The following is a 23186-nucleotide window of genomic DNA, read 5'->3' as shown; positions in this document are numbered from 1 at the left end:
CTCCCATTAGCCAAACTGTCCTAAATAGGCAGCATAAGTCTGCTGGGAACACAGAACATAAACATGTGGGATGCCAGAGCCCCAAGGAGACTGCTCACTCTCTCTCACATCCTGCACAGCCCCCTCCAGCACGAAGCAGGAGTGGAACACAATGCAGTTTTTCAAAGATGTATTTATTTGTGCATACAAGAACTGGGGTACAAGCCAGAGATGTGGGGGGTGAGAGAGGATTTAGCAGAGAGAGAGTGGGGAGCAGAACAGGCAGACTGACTGAAATACACTGCTGTGGGGAGCAGAGGGCGGGTCAGGAGAGGTCTGCCAGCCATGTGGGTCAGCTCCCTGGCGGGGGATCAAACTCATGCTGCAGGGGCTGCAGACAGACTCATAGTGCTGCATTTTAACCTACTGTGCCACCAGGGAGCGTCCTGCAAGGCAGTTTTGCCAAGCTACCCCAGGCCCTTCCCCACCATAGCAGGCAGTGAGTACCCCGCTTTGGAGAAACAAACCTCCTGGTCTATTATTAGCCAACACTTTTAGGAAGCTCATCTTGTACAGCCATGCTAAGTAGAAGCTCCTTGAAAGCAAGAACTGGCCCTCATCCTTTCAACTTTTCAGTCATAACAGCCACTCAGTGAAGAGATTTTCCTCTTACTGAAAGCATGGCATGGGCTGACTTAAGAGAGCAACATATAACAGGCTCAGTCTTGAAAATCTCCCCATATGTCAAGAGCTCAGGAGCTGGCTGGCACAAGACTCCAGGGCCCCTCCAAGACGCCGTGTTCCCTCAGGACTGATGAACTCGGCACAGTGGCGTCTCCCACCTCCCAGCAGTGCTTTTTCCCACAATCTTCCCATATTGGTTCTGCTTCCTTTTTCGGTGGTGTCTTTGGAGTGGATGAGATTTTTTTTATCTTTGCTGATTTTATATTCCCAACTGAAAGGGGAGGTCTTCTTTCCTGCTCTCCCTCCAGTTTCAGTGTTTGGCTAACAATGTGTGTGCTAGGGAGAATGTTAAAACGGGGCACTGAAGGGCCTTCCTGGTGTGGGGCCTAGGGGTTAAGTCTTAGCTATCACCGCAAAGGCCTGAGTTCGATCCCCGGCCAGGGAGCTGACCCACATGGTGCAGCAGACCTCTCCTGTCTCGCCCACTGCTCCCCTCAGCAGTGAATTTCAGTAGATCCACCTGATCTACTTCCCACTCCCTATGCTTCCTCTGGTGAATCCTCTCGCCTCCCCCACCCCTTGCCGTGGTCTTCCATTCAAAATGCCAATGGACAAAATCTGTGACAGACACATCAGGTGCTGAGCCAAATGTGAGAGCTGCCTGAGTCGTGGGTTAAGTGCCAATGTGGCCTCAAAATTGCATGCTTCATCTGCAATTTTGAGAGTTGCTCAGATATCCATATAAACTGTGTCATTCATGGCAGTGAACCGCCCCGCTGGGTCTTCACCAGCACCTTCCCCTTAGAGGGATATGGGATCATGGGATCATGGGTGCATCTGCATTCTTGCCTTCCATATTAATGTTCTGAAGCCAGAACCTAACATTCTAACCACGCCCAAGCCTATTTAAGCAAATCAATGACATTTCTAATCAGGAGCTTCTGGAGTTCAATGAAACTCCCAGAAGAATGTGCTTTAAACCTGTGGGTGCACTGCTCACACATCCCTTCTGATCCTCTGGACCCACCCCTGGGCCCCAGGACCCACCCCTGGACCCCAGGCCACACTTCCTCCACTGTGCTTCCAGCACGTCTTACCAGGTCCAACTCCCACTTTAATTATATCTGCTCCAGAAAGAATCAGTTCTTCCACCATTTCGCCTGTCACCACGTTCCCTGCCTGAGAAAGAAAGAACACGATGCTGGTCAAGAACTCTTCCTGGTGGTATGAAGATGAAGGACTAAGGAATTCACATGAACATCCAGAAAAGAATGGAGGTGTGTGTCGGGGGACAAGACAAAAATGGGCCCAATGAGTTGATTTTGAGTTTGCAATTGATGGGCCAGATAGAGAGTTTGACAGCTGAGAGTACATCTGGTAGCATGAAAAAGTATAGAACTCTGGAACTCAGGCTACAAGAGACCTGAGTCGGGCTTTTTGTCTATTTCACTGATAGACAAGACAGCATCTTAACAGAGGACCGACCAAATCATAAAATAAGCATGTTTATTTTATATTAGCAAAAGTCTTTATTGTTGAGCATAAAATGCTTTACCGATCACAAAACCCTGAAGAATTGCAATGGGGCTCAAGGTGGGTGCACTGCTCACACATCCCTTCTAGCAACATAGCCCAGGGGCTCAGTGTTAGCACACCACAGGGCACCCCACAGCTGGGGAAATTCCTGGGTGTGCCACCCTGGGGTCGGTGTCCTCATCTAGACCAGGGAGCGCACAGGAGATTATGGGTCAGAGCACTGAACAGGCTCAACACAGAATGCATTTCAGACCATGAAGCTGTAGCCCTAAGAATAAACACAGAACCAGCAAGCGGTGGAACGCAAAATCCAGAAGCCTGCATCAGGTTTAGAAACAGTGCAAGTTCCTCCCCTGCAGGCGTCTGGAGTCAAAAACTGTTCCTGTGTGACCACTCACTGCCCTGTGGATTTTTCAGCTGCCTGGTCAGATACTTGGCAAGATGCCAGACTCCATTTTCACAACTTCTCTGGGGAAGCTCAACCCACTCATCCTATTCCTTTGCACGAATCTCCAGTGTCTTTTCACCGAGTTATTTCCCAGAGGATGTTTTCTTTTTTAACCTAGATAAGTAACTGTTAGTTTCATATCAAAAGGATCTTAGGTAAGGGTGCTGAGAACGACTACTTTAACCCAAATAAGCCTCTCTAACAATGGAAAACAGCAGAAGGCCCAAAAAGAAATGCAGGATATGATAAAGGCAGTATTCCATATCAGGAAGGAAGGGGATAATATTCCCAGTGAGTGAAGGGAAAAGAGATCTTTCGGAAACTGGCTATAATTATACCTGTTATTGAAATAAACTTCATGAAGATTAAAGAATTAAACTAAAAATCAACAATAAAACTAACTTTTGTAATTTAAGAAAACCTTGAACTATAGCATAAAATAATCATATAAATATACTACATAAAAATACCACATCCGTATGATCGACAAAATTAAGGGACAGCCTGGTAGGGAAGAATACCTACATTTATTGGGGGTGGGGTGCAGCATTGAATTTTTCCAAATCTAGAAGAGAAATGGTAACACCTCACAGAACAACTCCGAAAAGAGATGAAACTGATAGAAGAAAAATGTTAACTAAAAGAAAGGAATGTGTTCAACCTAATAACCAAACTTAAATTAAGATACCAGTGAGGTATTACTTTTCACTTAACAGATTATTGTGATTGTAAACACTCTATGCTGAAGAGAAGACTCTGCCAGAGGAAATGTCAATTTTATTTTTTATTTACTTATTTTAAAGATTTTACTTATTTATGTGTATAGAACTGGGGTAAAGGTCAGAGGTGCAGGGGTAGTGAGAGGCTTCAACAGAGACAGTGGGGAGCAGAACAGGCAGACTGACGAAGTACACTGCTGAGGGGAGCAGCGGGTGGGTCAGGAGAGGTCTGCCACGCCATGTGGTCACCTCTGGGGCTGGGAATCAAACTTGCACTGAAGCGGCTGTAGCTTGCAACAGTGCTTTACCCTGTTGCACCACCAGGGAGGGCCCAGAGGAATGTCAATTTTAGCACAAGTTTTCCTAGAAAGCCATTTGTCTATATAGAGGAAATACAAATATGTACACCCTTAGAGCCCATAAGCTCACTTCTAGAATTCTCTCCCAAGGAAGAAATCTCAGATGAGGTCAAGGGCTTTAACGATCAGGATGTACTTGTGTACAACAGAGTAAAACTGCAAATATATTTTCCCAGATGGGAATGGTTCAACAAGTGATCCCCCACTCATATGAGGGTTTAAGCCCAGTGTCACTGCTGTTGCCAGAGCTTAAATGTTTTCAGTAAAATGTTAGTGGAAACAGAAGGAAATAGCCCAGCCCCAACTTCGTTTTAACAAAATACAACCCCAACTTTGTTTAACAAAACCAAGCATGTTCATATGAAAGCATTCACTAAAATGCTAACCAATGGTGTCTACATGAAAGAATTATCTGGACTGTAACCACATTAGTTTTAACTAATGGAAGAAGGTCCAACATAAACTCTGTACCTGAAAAAGAACTTCATCAGTGCCTGAGAAATAAGACTGAGCTCTTATTCCTCCTGACTGGTTGACATGCCAAAATCTAAAACTCAAGATGAAAATAATAAATGGAGGCTCTCCCTGGTGGCACAACAGGTTGGAGCACTGCACTGCAAAGCTAAGCTAAACCATGACTGCTTCAGTGTGAGTTCGATCCCTACCCCGGAGGTGACCCACCGGGCTCAGCAGACTTCTCCTGTCTCACCCGCTGCTCCCCTCAGCTGTGTACTTAGAAGATCTGCCTGTTCTGCTCCCTACTCTGTTTCTGTGAATCCTCTCGCTGCCTCTACACCTGTGGCCTATACCCCATTTCTGGATGCAGAAATAAATCTTAAAAAAAAGAAGAAGAAGAAGAACTTCAGAGAAAAAAAAAAAAGGAAAGCTTAAAGCAGTGACACTAAGTGCCCTTCACAGTTTCATTTTCATAGACAGAAGCTTCTCCCCCTATGACCATTTCATTTTCAAGGGACTACATGAGACAAAGCAAACTCACTCAACTGGCTGGTGCCTCAAGGCAGGCACATCCCAATATGTCAAAGTGAGTTCAATAGCATGGAGGAAGGTGAAGCAATTTGGGGGCACAGAGGCTTCCATGGGGTGAACCCTCCCTTCAGCAACTGTGTGCCTCCTTGACCGGAGGTTGAGCTCAGTCACCACAGAGAGGGCTGCTGTGTGGAAAAACCCCAGTGGTTATGAAATACCTCAGGCATGAGGACAAGTCAGGAATGCTGGCCACAGGCAGGGGGTGACTCTGGCTACTTGCAGGAACAAAAAGCTGTCTATTCAAGTTTGAAACCAAGAGAAACCAAAGTAAAGGGAAAAGGCAAAGACAAAGTTAGAAATGAGCATAGCAATGGGAGTGTGGTCAAGTCATGAAAGCCCTGGCCCCCAGGGCCTCCAGGCTTGGGGTGATGTTGGGGGCTGGGGGTACTGGTGTGGGGTGATTAGTGAGCAGTCGGCTTATCTAGGCCCGAGGGATCTCCTGCGTACAGCGGATACTAGACTGTCAGGCTGGGGGCACAAAGAAGCATGTCCGCTCCGCCACTGGGTTGTTCACGTACCACCTTCTGGGGCAGCTGCCCTCGTCTGGGTATCCCCTCCCCAGGGAGACTGCGACCGCCCAAGCTCCCCTCTGTGCTCGGGGTAAGGCCCACTCCTCCCCACGAAGCGAGCCAGCTGGGCAAGGCAAAAAAATAAATGAATAAAAGCCACCAAACTAAGATCCCAAGTACCCATTTTTAAGTCCTTCAGGAAAATTCCAAAACCAAAAGTGTTTACCCCAGTTTTCCCCGGTTTTCCTTTAGACTGTGACGAAAAGCATAAGAACGTTCAGGAACAACATGTGGAAAGACCTGGCGTCCAATGCTGAACCTCTGACTTACCACTTAATTTCAAACAAATCACTTAAAATCAATTCTGACTCTCCATTTAGCATGTAAAATAGGGCTCATCCACCTCTTCTGTTATTATCATTGTGAGGCTTCCAAAAAAGGTTTATTAAAGTCTCAGCACACTGCCCAGGTCTCAGACAGTGGATCAGGAAAACGTTGGCCTCCTCCACTTAAGAGTAACTTCTGTTCTTTTTTTTTTTTTCTTAGCTTTTTAAACTGTAGGCAACTGTACATAACATAAAATATGCCTTTTTTAAAAGATTTATTTATGCTTGCAGGACTGTGATACAGGCCAGAGGTATGGTGGGTGAGAGGATTCACCAGAGTGGGGAGCAGAACAGGCAGACTGTCGAAGTATACTACTGAGGGGAGCAGCGGGCGGGTCAGGAGAGGTCTGCCACGCCATGTGGGTCAGCTCCCTGGCTGGGGATCGAACTTGTGCTGCATGGCTTCAGAGACTTCCTAATGCGGTGCTTTAACCCATTGTGCCACCAGGGAGATTCCAAAATGTGCCATTTTAACTATTTTTAGGTGCATCAGTTAGTGGCCAGAGTGCCCTCTAACCAGGCAGTATGAACCAGGCTTCTGCAAAGCCCTTCCATCACCCCAAACTGCAATTTTGCACCCGTGAAACAAGAACTCTGGCTATAAGGGGATAGAACATTAATAGCAGAAAAAAATGTCCCTCCACCAACCAGTGAAACCCAACAGAAGCTGCAAAGCAATAACCACCCTTTATGGCACATTAAACTGAATTTACTATGTGACTTTCAGCAAAACAACTTGAATCTGAAACCCACTGTAATTTTCAGCTACAAGTCTGGTTCATACCAATTCCAGAAAGAAGAGAACAGGAAATACAGGTCACTAGGCCTGAGAGACTGAGGCCCTATATTTAAAAAAGGGGCTGTGAACGCCTGCCCTGGCAGGTGGGTCTGCAGTCTCATCTGAAAGATCAGCTTACCTGATCTGAAAGATCAGTCACAGACTTCCCTGCCCAGGACGGACCTCACGGAGCCACCTGCATGAAGCATCCCCAGAACCAATGGGCCCCAAGTATGAGCAGGCCTGAGGGGCAGGTGGCCAGTGTCTGAGTACTATGTACGTTTCGGGCCTGCCTCTTACTGGCTGTGTGATCTTAGGAAAGTTCCTTGATCTCTCTGAGACTAACTCTCACACCAATAACTGCAGACACTATAGCCACTCTCAAAGATTTGTTATTAAGAGAAATGTGTCATCCACGTGGGTGCCTCTTCCCACAGTACCTAGAACATACTAGAACACCTTCTCCATCCACCAGGAAATGGCCAGCAAGGCACCTTTACAGGACCCCTTCCTGCCAAAGAAGTCCCTGCCTCTTCCAGCCCTGCGTGTGGCCAGGTTTGCTCTGGTGAATCCAGGATGTGCCAGTCACTGCCAGGCCCTGCTGCAGACACCCAGCGCTGCCAGGTTGGCCAGCAGTGTCCCCAACACCCCTGGGGCTAGTGCACTGTCATGATCGCAGTCACACTCAGTAATGCACTATGTACTTTTCAGTCCCAAGGCACTGACCAAATGATAATGTCTCACAATGTCTACAAAAACTTTGAGAGAAAGAATATTTCCGAAAACCGAGTAGGTGAGAGCACTGAAGTTGCTGAATGAATCCAGGCTGCAAGGGTCAATGCAGGCAGAGGCTGACGGGAATAAACACCTACCTTTCTCAAGCCTCCTGTTTGTTGCTGGGGAAACCAACAGAAATGAGGAAAACACACCCCTGAGCCTGCAAGCTGCGGCTGGAGGGACCTTGCTGCTGGTGGCTGTCCTGAGGCCAGTGAGAACTCTGTGCCAAACTGCACCTCCCTGTGCCTCACTGCCCTGCACCCCTGTACTGGCAATGACCATGTCCTGCCAACCTGCCTCTCCTGCACTGCCTTCTCCACCCTGGTCTTTGTTCCTGCGGTGGAACACAGGTGCTCAAGCCTACACAACAGGAAGCAGGCAGGTGTCCAGGGTGCTCTGAGCTGGAACTGCAGCCAGTCATTCGAAGCACGTAACACGAACCTCTGGGCTCCACTGGACCTCTGCTGTCTTTACCCCTCGGAAAAAAGTGGGACCCGTTCCCACCGACTTCTTCAAACAAACACAACAACGCTCTAACCATGCCCACGCTCCTTCTCCTCCACCTCAATTCTCAGCACACACCCTCATCACCACCTGTGTGGGAACACCAAACCCCCCAAAACATAACCCCATCTGATTCCTGCCACACCCTCCCGTCACTTCTGGCCCCAGACTCCTTTGCACAAGGAGGTTCAGGAGGCTTGGGCCAAAATGAGCCAGCCCAGGTGACAGCTTTCATGGCCGAAGAGCAGAAAAGGGTGCACAGGGCATTTGGGAGTCGGTGTTACCATGAGCTCCAGGAAACACTGCACCCGTATCTAAAACTACATGGGTGGGCCTCAACACACTGCAGAGCAAAGGTGACGTTAAGATAAGCAGTAGAATTAGCAAGTGTATAAGGTTATTGGGCAAAATGAAATGGTGTTGGCGAGGACTGTTGGAGCAGAAGGTGAAACCAGACAGGAAGGACACGACTCCCAGAGCCAGGGGTGTAGAGGCGGCTGTAGGTAGAGGTGGCTCCTGAGAGCTGCTGATTTTATGAACTTACAAGTTAGTAAATGAATTACTAAGTGGCATAGTCAGCATAATTTCATGATTCCCAAGCTTCACAACTAACTTACACCCTAAAATGTGGGTACATGTAAAGCATAGCTCTCCCTATTTATCGGTCCCCCGAGAAGTTAAAGCAGGTAAATGGGGAAGATCTCGGATAACCCCCCTTACTCCCCCTATCTCCTGGAGTAAGCAGGCGCCCGTCACACGGTCTATCAGCATAGTGTTGTCTGCTGGGATTTGCTGTTAATGCTGTTTCTGGACGAGCCGGGCTCCCGCTCTGGCCTCACGGAGCACACTCTTCTGTTCCTGCTTTCACAAGTCCCAAGAGAAAAACTTACCTCAGAAGCCTAACTGGGGGTCTCACCCACCCATCATGGGGTCATGAGAAAGGGCAACCTCACCACCCTCCACACCTCAGAACTGGGAAGTAGGGCGCTGGTCTCACACTCATCACCTAGTGGAAAAAAGGGAACTTGCCACGGTTAACAAGGGCAGTTGGGTTATTATGTTAACAAGGGCACAGCTCGGGCTTTGCAGTCAGCCACCCTGGCCTCAAACCCAGATTTGCGGCTAATGTTGATGTGACTGTGAAAAAGCCGAGGCGTCAGAGCCAAACTTCTCACTGAGGTCAGTTTGGGACAGCAAACCTTACGCTTTACAGAGATGCTGTAAAGAGGAGAAAAGAACAGATGCAATGCCACTGGCAGCCCTGGAGGGTGAAATGAGTTCTGCTGTTTCTCACCAGCCTCTGATGCTGGTACAGCTGGCGGACCCTGCACAATTCCTAAGCCTTGCTTCTCATGTGACTGGAAAGCATGAACATACCTTTCAAAACTGTGGGAGTCCTTTACCACAAGATTTCATTTGGGAACAGAAAGACTTCCTCTCTCCCAACTCCCTTACAAGATGAAATTGAAGAGATACAAAGTTCAAAATACAAAAAAAAGGGCAAGAACTGGGCAAATGTTCTACCTAGTGGCTAATCTATAATTGCCATGTTAATCAAGATCAGGAAAGACACACATAATTACAATATAGATTTTCTCTCTCTCTTTTTTTTAAAGATTTATTTACTTATGCAAATGGAACTGGGGTATAAGACAGAGGTGTTGGGGCGGTGAGAGGCTTCACTGGTGACTGAGTGAGGAGCAGAACAGGAAGACTGATAAAGTACACTGCTGAGGGGAGCAGCGGGCAGGTCAGGAGAGGTCAACCATGCCATGTGGGTCAGCTCTGAGGCAGGGATCGAACTCGTACCCCAGCGGCTGAAGCCAGCTTGCAGTGCTGTGTCCTAACCCGTTGTGCCACCAGGGAGGGCCAATGTAGATTTTCTAAGCATGCGCATTTACCCCAGAGTTTCTACTTCCTTGTTCTGTCAATCTACTTCCCCAACAATACCAGACAAATGGAGGTTAGTTAACAATTAGGGGAATTCAGAAAAGGCAGGAAAAGTCAAGAAACAAAGATCCTAAAGAAAACAACACCTCAGCTGATTTTCAAAGAATAGGTAATTATTGCAAAATGCCCATAATGTGGATTTCAACTCTTACAGAACTTTTCTATTGGCAAACAGCAGTGGGCGGAGATGACATAATGTGTTAAAACAGAAACTCAGTTATGTGTTCAGTTTTAAAAAAGTACTTTGCTAATGAGTGACACAGACCTTTCTGAAAGGTGCCATATAGTAAGGAACATTTGATGATATTTAACAGAGCGAAAGAGCCAACATTTGAACTTTGTTTTATGAGGAAAGCCAGTTTTCAGTTCTCCGACACTGCTGACTACCCTTTACCTAATGAATCTCCACCACTGTTTGAATAAGAAGACTCCAACAGCTCTAAAGAGATATAATCCTGGGCCTCCCTGATGGCATAGAGGTTAAGTCTCAGGGCAACCACCGCAGGGGCCTGAGTTCAATCTCCGCCCAAGTTGCTGATCCCTATGGTGCAGCAGACCGCTCCTGTCTCACCCGCTGCTCCCCTCAGCAGTGTATTTCAGTCAATCTACCTATTCTGCTCCCCACTCTGTCTCTGGTGAATTCTATCCCCTAACCCCGTACTTCTGGTTTACACTTCAATTCTTCTATACACACACACACACACACACACACACACACACACACACACACACAGAGAGAGACAGAGACAGAGAAAATATAATTCCCCCCCCACAACACAACACTCTCTTTGCCCCCCTCAATCTCAGGGGTGCCCACCATACCTACCATAATGGTGTGTTCTGGAAATTTGGCACGGACGAGTTTCACGAATTCCACAAAATGCTCCGAGTACCCATTGGCCACATCTAGGCAAATAAACTTGACCTGTGGCACAGCTTTCAGGATGCTGCTCATCTTTTCCAGATCATTCTTCCCACTGCCTGAGCTCACGGCTATATGCTGTAAAAAACAAACCAGGAGTCAGGACATGAGCAGCTGACCAGGGAAGTCAGCCCTGGGCCACCCTCTCGCCTGTTCTGGAGATGGCACAGGGACCTTTTGTTTGCTTTGATCAAAGAGATCCACAGATCCATTCCAGACCTGCTTGGGAAGCACGGGATAGCTTGGGTAAAGGAGATACAGGCATCCAGTTAGCTAAATCTTGATCCTTTTCTTTCCCCTGATTAAACTGCAGGGGCCCTTAATTGGGACTCCCCCTCCATGTCTTAACAGTAAAGATTCTAAATCATCAAGATGCCTCATCCTTGACTTTTGTTTAATGTCCTCAAGTTCTCTCCATGGAACTCTCAATCGTGGGGCGCTGCTGTGAATGTGCCCCTTGATGGAAAAAAAGGCAGAGGCAGAAGGAATGGGGAGGGGGAGTTAGCAACTCTGGTGCTCATGCCAAGGTGGTAATTGTCTCTCCCAACATCTTGGTAGGAAAGCAGGCGGGGGAGGGAAGATGTCTAAGTCTCCTGATAAAATGCCTTCTATTTTCATTTCCACAGTCCGTGCAGGTCGGTTACAACATGCACTAGAACATATTGCCCCAAGATGTGTCTTTCGCTGAAGCCTCAAGCCCCTCCTCTGTGATACTGGTCCCTGGCAATATCTGGCAACCTGGTAGCACCAATGTCCTCCAACCCGCCCCGCCTCCCTTGAAAATCTGCTCTTTGGGAGTTGGCTTCAGTCATCTCTGCTCTATGAAGCTTCTCCATCAACGAGATGCAGCCAGCAGCTGTAAGAATATTTCTATTTGAACACAATGTAAGCCAGAAGCCACATATTTAACTGTCCGTTGTTATTCCCCCTACATCCACAGTGCTATAACCCACGGAACAAGTGTAAAATGATAGTAACAGAACAGGGTTTCTCCCGGGGAAAGGGGAGCTCCCACATTCCCTGTCCCACCCAAGGGAGGGTAGAGCTGAGCAGGGAGAAGCTAGAGATGGCCTTCCATCAGAGACTTGGGGACATGGAAGGAGACACTTGATAAAGGCAGATGTGGGTGAGAGACTGGCCTGCCCCTTCTTTCCTGTGGGACCCCACCAGGAGGTGCCTCAGACATGTTCCAGGCATTCAGGCCTCAGCAGTCCTGCTAAGGGCCAGCCCTGTTTGGCTGGGCATTTACCCATGAGGGAGTGGGTAAGCTTGGGTGTTTCCTGTGGAACTATATGCCAATTCCTTCCCTACTCTCGCTCTATTGCACACTCATTGTATTAATCTTACTTTCCATGGAGGGCCTTATGCATTAGAGTATGTTTTGTCTTGATGTGGCACATGGTAGAACCTATTTAGAGCAGACAGGCATGGGGGTCCTGGGGGTGGCCCAGCTTTAACTTGAGGACAGTCTGATCAGTACCCCAACCACACATCTCTCCCTTCTTCTAGAGCTTTGCCTCCACTTTATTTTTCTTTTCATTCCTTTTAAAGATGAGCACACGGAACTCCAGATCAGTTAGTTTTTTCAGCGTTGCTGAGTTTCTGACATTCTCCCTTATTAATTAGCCTTTAAGTGAGTGGGGGGCAGGGTAGGCAGTCAAATCATCACACTTGGTGACGAAAGCCAGCCAGGCAATCCACACGCTACCCAGCTCCCTCTTCCCCAAACCTTCCCCGGGAAGGGGCTAAGAGTGAAGTGAGTATAATCTATCTGAACCCCACATGGGAAAATAGCAGACTTGCAACTCAGTCAGAACTATTTTATCTCCAAAACCACCTTCTCACTAATCAAAATCCATAAATAATGACAGCATAGCAATAAAAACAAAAAGAAATGTAGTCCCAAAAAGCAGTTACTGTCCAATCACAGCTGGTGGGTTCCCAGAACAGAACCTCTCCTCACCCTCCAGGCAACTGGGAGGCATCACCAAAGTACCAGGCAGAAAGCAGGTGTGTTCTTCTTTCAAAGCCTACTTCTTTGAAAGTAGGCTTCTGCTACTTTCAAACTTTCCTTTTGTATATAACAACATTATTGAGCTCTAATCACAAACCACACAACTCAGCCACTGAAGCACTGGCTTCATCATCAGTTATTAGTTTATCAGACTGAGCATCCATCACCACAGTCAATTTTAGAACATTTTCACAAACAACTCCCACACTTCTAAGCCCTCACCCCCCAAGCCTCCCATCCCACCAGCTTTAGGCAACCCCAAATCTATTTTATGTCTCTAGAGGTTTGCCTATTCTTGACATTTCACGTAAACAAGATCATGAATGTGGCCTTTTGTATCTGACTTTTTCACGGCACAAGAGGTTTTCAAGGTTCCAACCTGTGTGCTTATGGGCGTAGCAAGAATCAGTGCTTTGTTTTTCACAGTGGAATAATATCCCATGGTATGGCTATACCACTTTTGTTTATTCACTCAACCCTGGGTGGCTACTTGGGTTGTTTCTACCTGCTGGCACCTATGAATCACACTGCTGTGAGCATCTGTGTAAGAGCTTTTTGTGGACATCTGCTGGGTCTTTGCCTCAGACTGGAACTGCTGAGTCACTGGGTAACATATGTTTGGCCTTTGGGAAGAACTGCCACGCCTTTCTCCAATGCAGCTGTACCACCATCTTTCCCTGCCAGCAATCTGCCAGTTTCTCATTTCTCCAGAGCCACACCAACACTTGATACTACCAGATTTTGAGGCAAGCCCTCCTGGTGGACATACTGTTTATTCAACTCCTAAACAAATGGGAATTAGAGGTTTTTTCCTACAGTCAAAATGTAATGGGCTAATTCTGGGAAAAGGGGAGGTCCCAGGTTCCCTGCCCCACCCTAAAGAAGGGTGCAGCTGCAAGAGGAGAAGATGGAGAAAAGGAGGAATGAAGGGAGGTGGTTAAGAAGGAGGCATGTGGAGCAGAGAGGCATGAGGAAGCCATGACGGGAAGGAGGCACTTGAAAAAGACGTGGCTGGCTGAGAGACCGCGAACGCTGACAATGGCAGCCTTCCCTTGACTTGGGCTCTGATTCTGCTCTTTTTCTTCCAGACTGGGCTGGCCCCTTCTGTCCCTTATCTATGGGTCCCCACCTCGAGGTGCCTTAGACTGTGGCAGACTTTTGGGCCTCAGTGGTCCTGCTTTGGGCCAACTGCGTGGCTGGGCACTTGCCCACAAGAAGATGGGTAATTTGGGGGGCTTGATTTGGTAACTCTCTGTTGCACTAATTACTGCACTGCACACTAATTGTATTCAAGTGTTGGTCCATGGATATTTGTATGCACTAGAATATGTTGTATCTTTATGCCGTGAATACTGAATGGATAGCAGAACCCATTTAGAGCAGACAGGGTTGGAGGTCCGGGGGTTCCCCTCCTTAGGCCCTATAAAAAAAGGAGTATGTTCAAACTATATGCCAGAGACATTTTACAGGGGTGGAGTGGGGAAAGGGATCAAAAATGGGAAGGGGGCGTGCACTGGACTATGGTGATGGCACACGGGTGAATTGGTGGCGGGAAGACCCATGGGGATTACAACTGAGATGGGAAAAGGCACAAAATGATGTAAAAGTGAACTATTATGTCAATAAAAAAAAAAGGGCATGTTCAACTGTAGGCAGCCCCCACTCCCATCCTCAACCCCAGCCCTCATGGGAAACACATGTGCGACTCAAGCACTCAGCTGTGACACTTCACCTTTAAAGGCCAAAAAAAAAACAAACCTGACCCCAGATAATCCTTATAAACTATGACACAGAATGGTTTTCTCTGCAAATGCCTGACACTGATGAAATGGGGGTCACCACTGCTTCTCCCCCCACCTCCTCAGCTCTCTTTGAGGACTCTGCATTTCTCTATATCTGCTACACATCCCAATCCCTGTGACAACCCTGTCTATTTCCTCCCCCTGAGCAGATGTAATTCGCTCATTCCTACCTGCAGGCATTCTGGGTGATTTGTGGCAAAGACCTTCCAGTCATCCAGGGTATAGTGCTTATGAATGGCTGTGAACATGGCGTGCTAGAAAACAAAACAGCAAAGTTAGGAGGAGCGATCATGAGCCCTCCCCTACTTCCGCCTGGAGGGATGATCCAAGACAAAAGCTTTGGTATTCCTGCCATTCATGCTTAATTTGTTTTGAACACGTTCCTAGAAGCCAAAAACAGACAGAGGTGTCACCGGTGAAATCACAAAACCGTGTTTTCCATTCTGAGCTGATCAGGCATCCCTGCGTTCAGGATTTAGATGTCTCTGCAAAGCAGGTAGGGCCCCTGAGCTAGGTCAAGAGAGCTCCCACTTGAGAAAGGCCACTCTGAGGCAGACTTCAATTTGGCCTACCCAAAGGAACATCAGTTTACACCTGAAAGCTGTTCTTTGTGATCACAAGCTAAACATTCTTCTTATAAATTAAGCCCAGCAGGCAGCTGGTATTTCTGGGGGAGGGAATTATATAAATTATGATCCCAGATTGCTGACTAGCTGACATTTACTTATTGTCTACTTTGTGCAAGTATTTTGCATACATTGGTTCCCAGAACAAGTTTGCACAGTACTATTATCTTCAAGGGTAGATATGGAGCTTAGCAAATTTAAACGGAACAAAGTTAACCATTGCTTGGCCAGTCCAGGACAGGCCAGCATCACACCGGTCAGACTGTGGGCTCAGGCCCCTACCCTCATCAGGGCCACTCATTTCTCTGGGCCTGTTTCCCCACCTACAATCACCAATTTTCGGGCCACCCACGTGGCCTAGGGGTTAAGTCTCAGTGCTATCAACCTGACGGCCTTAGCTCAATCCCCAGCCAGGGAGCTGACCCACACACAGCACAGCAGATCTCTCCTGTCTCACCCGCTGCTCCCCTCAGCAGTGTTATTTCATATTTCAGTCAATCTACCTGTTCTGGCTCTGGTGAATCCGCTCATCCCCCACACTTCTGGCCTAGACCCCAGTTCTTCTACACAAAAGATATGTATAAAATGTAATTTCTCATTTTGGGAACTTATTAACTTGCACCAATTCTGGGGGCAATAGAAATTAAAGAATCCTAGTGGTTAACTATATCAGGGTTCTGTGTCTCGTCAACAAGGAATCTTTTCTATGAAAATGGGGAGAGCATAGCAAGTTCTGGGTTTTTCATGGACTAATAATCTGACAGGAGACTTCATCAAGGCTACTTACTTACTGCTCCCTGATTCCACCCACTGTTATGCTAACTCCTCATCCATTAGTAGGAATGGCTGCTCACAGAGCAGAGCAAGGAAAAGAGGGAGAGAGGAAATAGAAATTCCTCTAGCAACTTATCAGCCTCAGGCCCAAGCCTCAGTGGGGGCTGAGGGCTATTGGACAATACAAGGGATGGTAGAGGCCGACACCACCCCCACTCCATTTTTTTACCATAATGTGTTTAAAAATCACAATCTAATAATAAACCCCAGCTCCTCCTGCAGTCTAGACTTGCTCACAGGGAAAAGCTCTTTCAACTAATTGGATTTATTTTCTACTTGGCAGGCACAGATTCACACCCTGGTGCCCAAAAGAAGCAAATATTTTACACCCCGGATGTCACATTTCGCTATATGGCCTGTGGCAGCGGGGCTGCAAAGGCCCTTGATGACTTACCCTCTGCTTTCCCAAAGCCAGGGTACTAGCTACTCCATTTATAGGCAATCGGGCTGGTAACTGACTACAAGGGGCTTTGAGTTTGTATTATTACTCATCAAAGTTAATCTGGGAGGTAAATCTCTTACCCTATTGTCAATTTAGAGTTGACTTTTGGTTCTTATGTCTTAAGGCCAGTTACCCACTCTCTCGCATGCCAACTAATTTCCCCCAACTATAAAGGAAGGTCCTAGCAAGTGGAGTTGTGACATCAGATGTATTACATCCAGCGCTTGGCACCTAACTGCCACAGCGCCAATGGCATACAAAGCAGGCCTGTCGGAGTTTCAAAGGCGCCACGACTCTTCCAAAATACAATACTTTTGACTCTCTTTTTTCTCAAATTTATTACTTAATCTTCCAGGTAATTTCCTGATAGAGAGTCTTTTTGTTTTAAAGATGTATTTATTTATTTATGCATACAGAACTGGGGTACAGGCCAGAGGTCCAGGGGATGAAAGGATTCCCCAGAGACAGAGTGGGGAGCAGAACAGGCAGACCGATGAAGCACACTGCTGAGGGGCGCAGCAGGCGGGTCAGGAGAGGTCTGCTGCACCAGGTGGTCACCCCCGGGGCGGGGATCAAACTCGCACTGAAGCAGCAGCCGCCAGCCCAAGGTGCTGCACCCCAACCAGTAGCACTACCAGAGAGGGCCCACTTCTGATTTCTAACAACATCTGATTTCTTTTGATAGTTCCAATTTCCGAACTCTTATGGCCATTTTCAAGGAAGAAATGGATGCAGCTCTAGACCATCACATGGACAGCCTAGACGCTTTGAAGTTTTCATCGAAAAAGGGAGAAAAGGAGGCGCCAGCAACTGCCAGACTCTGAGGAGTTCAGTCACAGAGATGCGCCCCACTCCTGCCCTCGACCCTGGCTTGGGGCAAGTCCCGCCTCAGCTCCTGACAATGTGGCCTGAGTAACAACAGGTGTAACCACTCTACCTGTGCCATCACCACCGCCATCTCGAACGTCCCCACGGTGTCCATGTTGGCCACGATGATGGGGATCCCTGAGTACGTCTGCTTGGAGTTCCGAAACGTGAAGGTGCGCTCCAGCTCCACCTAACAGCAGGAGGGAGAAAGACGTCTCATGGGATACTTGCAGTATTATTTTTAGTTCAGAGGGAGCCTAAGTCTGCCAGGGAGAAGGATATGTCTCTTGGGCCACAGATTCCCTAGGGGTTATTCCAAAGACAGTCAAGCTCTTTTTTTTTTTTTTTTTAAGATTTATTTATTTATGCTTACAGAACAGGGGTACAGGCCAGAGGCATGGTGAGTGAGAGGATTCACCAGAGACAGAGTGGGGAGCAGAACAGGCAGATTGATGAAGTACACTGCTGAGGGGAGCAGCGAGTATGTCCGAAGAGGTCTGCCGCGCCATGTGGGTCAGCTCCGGGTATGCCAGGAATCGAACTCATGCTGCGGTGGCTTCAGAGAGCTTCATACCCTGGTGCTTTAACCCGTTGCTCCACCAGGGAGAGCCCGACAGTGGAGTTCTTAAGGAAACCAGGTAATGGGATGTTGTCCAGAAGCAAAGAGCTTAATTTCCCTCCTTAGGTGTCACAATAGAAGGCACAGGCTACTCCGCCATCAAGCCAAGCCTCAAGCTGAGAAGCTCTCCCCCTTCAGCACCCTCTGTGCCCTGTCTAGTCCTAAGCACCCACATACATGTGATCTTTCCCCACTTCCAGGCAAAGGAGGGAATCATTCCCCCTTCTGGTAAAGTCCAGTCGACTCTTTCCTGCCCACCGTGGTCAACCTTTCACTGTCTCCTTCTACCACATCCAGAAACTGAACAGTGTGCAGCAACCTTTCTACCTGCTCAGCTGTTCACTCCCAGGCATGTATGACTAATTCAGCACAGTGAAAGCAGTGCACTAGGGCCGTGGCTCACCAAGACCTAGCAGAGTCAAAATTATTTCTTTGACCCAGGGCAGATGTCAGGCCTGTGCGTTCACAGATGCACTCCCCCACTCTGGCCCTGCTCGCCTCTAATCACTGGGGGCCACTCCTGCAGGATCCCCTTCCCAGGATGGTTTCTGCCTGGGTTTGGCCAATAGGGTAACTGGGCTGGAAAGTCAAGTCACTGCAGGAGATGAGGGAAAGGAGGCCTGGGAGTAGTCGGGGTGATTCTTCCAGACCCCTGGTGTCTTGTCTCCTGTGACCTAGTTCCAGCTTTTAGAATGACCTCAGTCCAGGACACTAGTAACATCGCTTCCTCCCTTGGTGGGGGGGCTTCTCGCTGTTGCCAACTCAACCTCGAAGGTCCTCTGACTCCGGCCATCTCAGTATGCCTTGTATTCAATTTCCAGTTTTAAAACATCAGCACCCTTTGGTTCCTTGACTGAGGCCTCCTGAATATACACCAAAGTGAGGGTCTCCCCAAAGGAGAACTCATCCCCAAAGGGGTAGAATAGCACAGATATGAATGTACTGCTTCTGAAATAATTTGAGCCTACGTTAATCCTAGCTTCCTGGGCACACTAATAATAGCATTCTTTTATTCTTTTACATATGCGCCAACTTTCACTCTGCACCACAAACACAGTAGGCCATTTTGCCTTTCCTGGTCTGTGTCTTCTCCCCACGGAGCTCCTGTCCAGAAGGCCTCCCGTGCCTGAGACGTAATGACGGAAACTGCTCTGGCTTCCAACTGCAGCCAGCCAGGGAAATGAGGCGTAGTAAACTGCATGATCTGTGCGGCCACCCGTTCCTTTTCCACTTCCTTTATTTCAAGTCTCAGTTCTCCTTCAGAGAAGTGAGTTATTTCTATACCCTGAAAAATAACTGAAAGGGTCGATCAGCTGCAACCTTCTGTGCTGCTAATCGAACCTCTAACATTTTGGCTTCACAGGTTTAAAATTAATCAGATTCCTTGGTCTCAGGTTACATTTACTATTCCCAAGATGCAAGGACAGAGCTGCTATCTCACAGCGGGTTTTTCTGGCACCCCGAAACCTATCAGCCCTACACAGAAAGCCCGCATCCCGGAAGAAGCCGGCCTTGGCAATGAACTCTCCCCTTCATGTCTAGCTTTCTCTACACGGTGGATTCTTCACCATTCTTAATTCTACGAATGAGAAATAAAATTATCTTCCCCAACCTTATCTTTCCACACACACACACATACATACGCATGACTAGATGTTCACTGAGACAGATAAGTATTTTCAGCAGTTCCACCTCCCAGGAACAAAACTTGGCATTAATCCACCACAGCTGGTGAATGCACCAAAGAAAGCACTCAAATTCCCACTCTGCTAAGCCTGACTTAAAACAGAACAAATCTCCCCTAGCCCCCCTGAAACGCGCCGTGTTTCTGCTTCTCTGTAAACATGCCATGTCAGTCAGTCCTCCAGCACCACACGAGGGAACCCAAAAGACCCAAGGGAGCCCAGCTACCACATCCTAAATACTTCAGTGTTATGAGTCAAGTTACCAAGCTGCTATGTACAATTTGTTCCTTCCACCCACCTTGGCAAACACACTTTCATGAACCACCTGGAAAGCACTGGAACATGGTGTCATGGGTACATTAAGCCACAGCACACACACACACACAAACATGGTGTCATGGGTACATTAAGCCACAGCGCGCACACACACACACACACACACACACACACACAGAGTCCTGGATAGTCTGAGGTTTGAGGAACAGAGGAACACAGTGTCATGGGTACATTAAGCCACAACACACACACACACACACACACACACATACATTGAGCCACAACACACACACACACTCTCTCTCTCTCTCTCCTGGTCAGTCTGAGGTTTGAGGAACAGAGGTATGGAGGCCCCAGCACAAACTCGCATGGAGAAGAGACCCAGGCAAATCTTTCCATGAGTTCCAAGTCATCTGAGCAGCAAAAATTCAGGAATCTGAGTCTTAGGAAATGGAGGTTAGCAGTGCCCACCAGTTTGGTGCAGTGTTGACAGGTACCAAAACTGGTACCACCTGGTGGGCACACCCGGGCTCAGGGCCTCAGCCCCTTTTGCCTGGATCCACAGATGGTACTGATGAAAGTGATTCCCTTGCTAAATCTAGTAATTCATTATCTGTCTCCCCTATCGATGCACGTCTAAGGACAGGGTCAAAGTGTGAGGTACTTTTTGTAGTCAAAAATCAAGGTCTGGCTAAGGGCAAAAAATAACCCTTATTTGGGCCCCAAAAGTTTTCCAGGGTGACATGGGGTTGCAGGGGACCTGACCAGCCCTGGAAGCTTCACCTTCAGTTGTCAGGGTGCACAGGGAAGCCTGTGCACAGTTGCTCCGAAGCTGAGAAGCTGGGTTCAATGTGGAGGGGCTTCCCTGGCCAGTCCAAGGTATGTGTGTGCATCTCACAACACCACAGCTTGATTTGCAAAATACTCATCCCCCACTATTAACAAAGCAGAACTTTGCGTGGGAGACTGTGTTTGTTGGCGCATCTCCTAGGTGACTGATGTACTCACTAGGAGCAAGTCTAGCCAGTCAGACCCTCTGTCTTTACAAAGCAAAACTTCCAGAGGCTGTTACAGTTTTTTGCCGGGGGAAAGGATGTTCTCAACAAACCCCACCAATAGGTTTATGGACCCCATCCCACCCCAGACCAAAGAGATCTAAGACACCAACGACTAAAAATCCCATAATGCCCTCACCACCGAAGAGGGGGTTGCTGGGAACTGACGGTGGTTGAGCAGCCAGGTCTGGTCTAAAACTAGATATGTGGGCCTGGGGGGGGGGGTCTTTGGTTTTTCAGTGGTTTTCAGCATGCTATTGGGGTTCTAGCTCAGAACTGGTAGGACACATTTTTCTCTCTCTCAGCATTATTCCTTTCTTCAGTTCTCCTTTTTTATTAATGAGCCTTTTATTAACCATTCTAATTTTTTTAAAGATGTATTTATTTATGCACACAAGAATTGGGGCACAAACCAAAGGTGCAGGGAGTGAGAGGATCCACCAGAGGCTGAGTGGGGAGCAGAACCGGCAGACTGACCAAAATACACTGCTGAGGGGAGCAGTGGGCAAGACAGGAGAGGTCTGTTGCGCCAAGTGGGTCAGCTCCCTGGCCAGGGATTGAACTTGCACTGCAGTGGCTGTGGATAGCCTCACAGTGCTATGCTTTACCCATTGCACCACCAGGGAAGGCCTTTAGCAACCATTCTGTGTGTGCCTGGGTTGAGTCTCATTATAAGTCCCTTTTAAGCATGCGGGTGAGGAGCCACAGTCACGCCACCCATTTCACATAGAGGTTGCCCCATACATTTTGAATTGCATGTCTCCAAAAAGGTGATGTGGTCCTGATTACAAGTAACTGTGCAGATGGCCTTACTTGGAAATAGGGTCTTGGTAAATAAGGTCATGAGGGTGGGCCCAATTCCAACATATCAAAGTTAGAATAATAGAGAAAATTTGGGAACTCTTATGGTGCAAGGAATTGAGTCTCAGCACTATCACGCTATCAGCACCCGATGCAACATGAATTCCATCCCTGGCCAGGGAGCTGACCCACATGGCACAGCAGACATCTCCTCTCTCACCAGCTGCTCCCCTCAGCAGTGTACTTCGTCGATCTGCCTGTTTGCTCCCTACTCAGTCTCTGGTTGAGTCCTCTCACCTTCCCCCCCTCCACACCTCTGGCCTACACCCCATTTCTTGTATGCATAAATAAACATCTTTTGGACACAGAAACACAGAAAGGGAGAAAGCCATGTGCACATGAAGGCAGAGATTGGCATCATGCATCTGCAAGTCAAGAGACACCAGTGATCGCGTGTAAACAACCAGAAATTAGAGACCTGGGAACGATATTCCCTCCCAGTGCTCAGAACAAACTAGCCCTAACATTAGCCCTAGCTAACGTCATGATGTGGGACTTCCAGGCTCCAGAAGGGCAGACAATCAACTTCTCTTGTCTAAACTACCCAGCGTGTGGTACTTTATCACAGCAGCTCCAGGAAATGAATGCAGTGTCAAGGTAATGAAATAATTAGTGCAGAACCTGGACTAAACCCCACATCTTCTTTTTCCCAGCCTGTCATCCCCTCCACTCGGCCAGGCTCTCATCCACTTTGGTCTACCTGCTGTGGATGACTGAGGCTGGACTAGATTCTTCTCCCTGGAGCACTGGCAAATAAATAACTAGAGTTTTCAGGAGACTGAATATTCATGCAGAGTCTTCCTGCCGTTAGGACAAGTGGTCAGTTTTCTGCTACAAATTCTCTTCATTGGCCCACTTTCAAGGTTGAGGTTGCATTAGTAAGTTAAAAAAAGAAAGAAAAAAACTTTCTAGCTTAGAGATAGAGTGGGGGTTCAGTGGAAGAAGATGGGAAGTTACTAGGGCTTTGGAGGTGGGCGTGGTGGTTCCAGGCAGGTGTAGGGGTGTGAACCCACACTTGTGACATATACAATGTTGTAAATCAATGTTATTCATTAAAACATTATAAAAAAAAACAAGATCGGGGGCCTCCCTGGTGGCATAGGGGTTGAATTCTCGACACTATCAAGTTATTGCCAGCCTCTGAAGCATAAGTTCAATTCCCCAGCCAGGGAGCTGACCCACATGACAAAAGCAGATCACTTCTGGCTCCCCACTGCTCCCTTCAACCATGTACTTCGTCAATCTGCCTGTTCTGCTCCCCACTCACTCTGTCTCTGGTGAATTGTCTCGCCCCCTGCACCTCTGGCTTAACAGTTCTTGTATGCAAAAATACATAGAAGTAAATCTTCAAAATGTAACCAAAGGCCCTCCCTGGTGGTGCAGCGGGTTAAAGCACAACACTAAGAAGCTTAAGCCAATTCCACATGAGTTCAATCCCCGCCTGCTCCGGAGGTGACCACATGGCGTGGCAGACCTCTCCTGACCCACCCGCTGCTCCCCTCAGCAG

General features: G+C 47.8%; 1 protein-coding gene across 1 annotated transcript in view; it reads right to left on the bottom strand.

Annotated features, from left to right (window-relative positions):
* Nucleotides 1–23186, bottom strand: part of GMPR (guanosine monophosphate reductase) — a 49165-nt gene that overhangs the window by 21887 nt on the left and 4092 nt on the right. Inside the window, exons 2-5 of the mRNA XM_004693302.2 lie at nucleotides 17254–17373; nucleotides 14585–14668; nucleotides 10503–10676; nucleotides 1761–1842 (exon numbers count right to left, since the gene is read on the bottom strand). Coding sequence (XP_004693359.1) covers nucleotides 1761–1842; nucleotides 10503–10676; nucleotides 14585–14668; nucleotides 17254–17373 — 460 coding nt within the window. The remainder of the gene's footprint in view (nucleotides 1–1760; nucleotides 1843–10502; nucleotides 10677–14584; nucleotides 14669–17253; nucleotides 17374–23186) is intronic.

Source organism: Condylura cristata, unplaced genomic scaffold (genome assembly GCF_000260355.1).
Source record: "Condylura cristata isolate star-nosed mole 26May11 unplaced genomic scaffold, ConCri1.0 scaffold00037, whole genome shotgun sequence".
Classification (NCBI taxonomy): Eukaryota; Metazoa; Chordata; class Mammalia; order Eulipotyphla; family Talpidae; genus Condylura; species Condylura cristata.
This window is presented reverse-complemented; position numbering and strand designations above follow the sequence as displayed.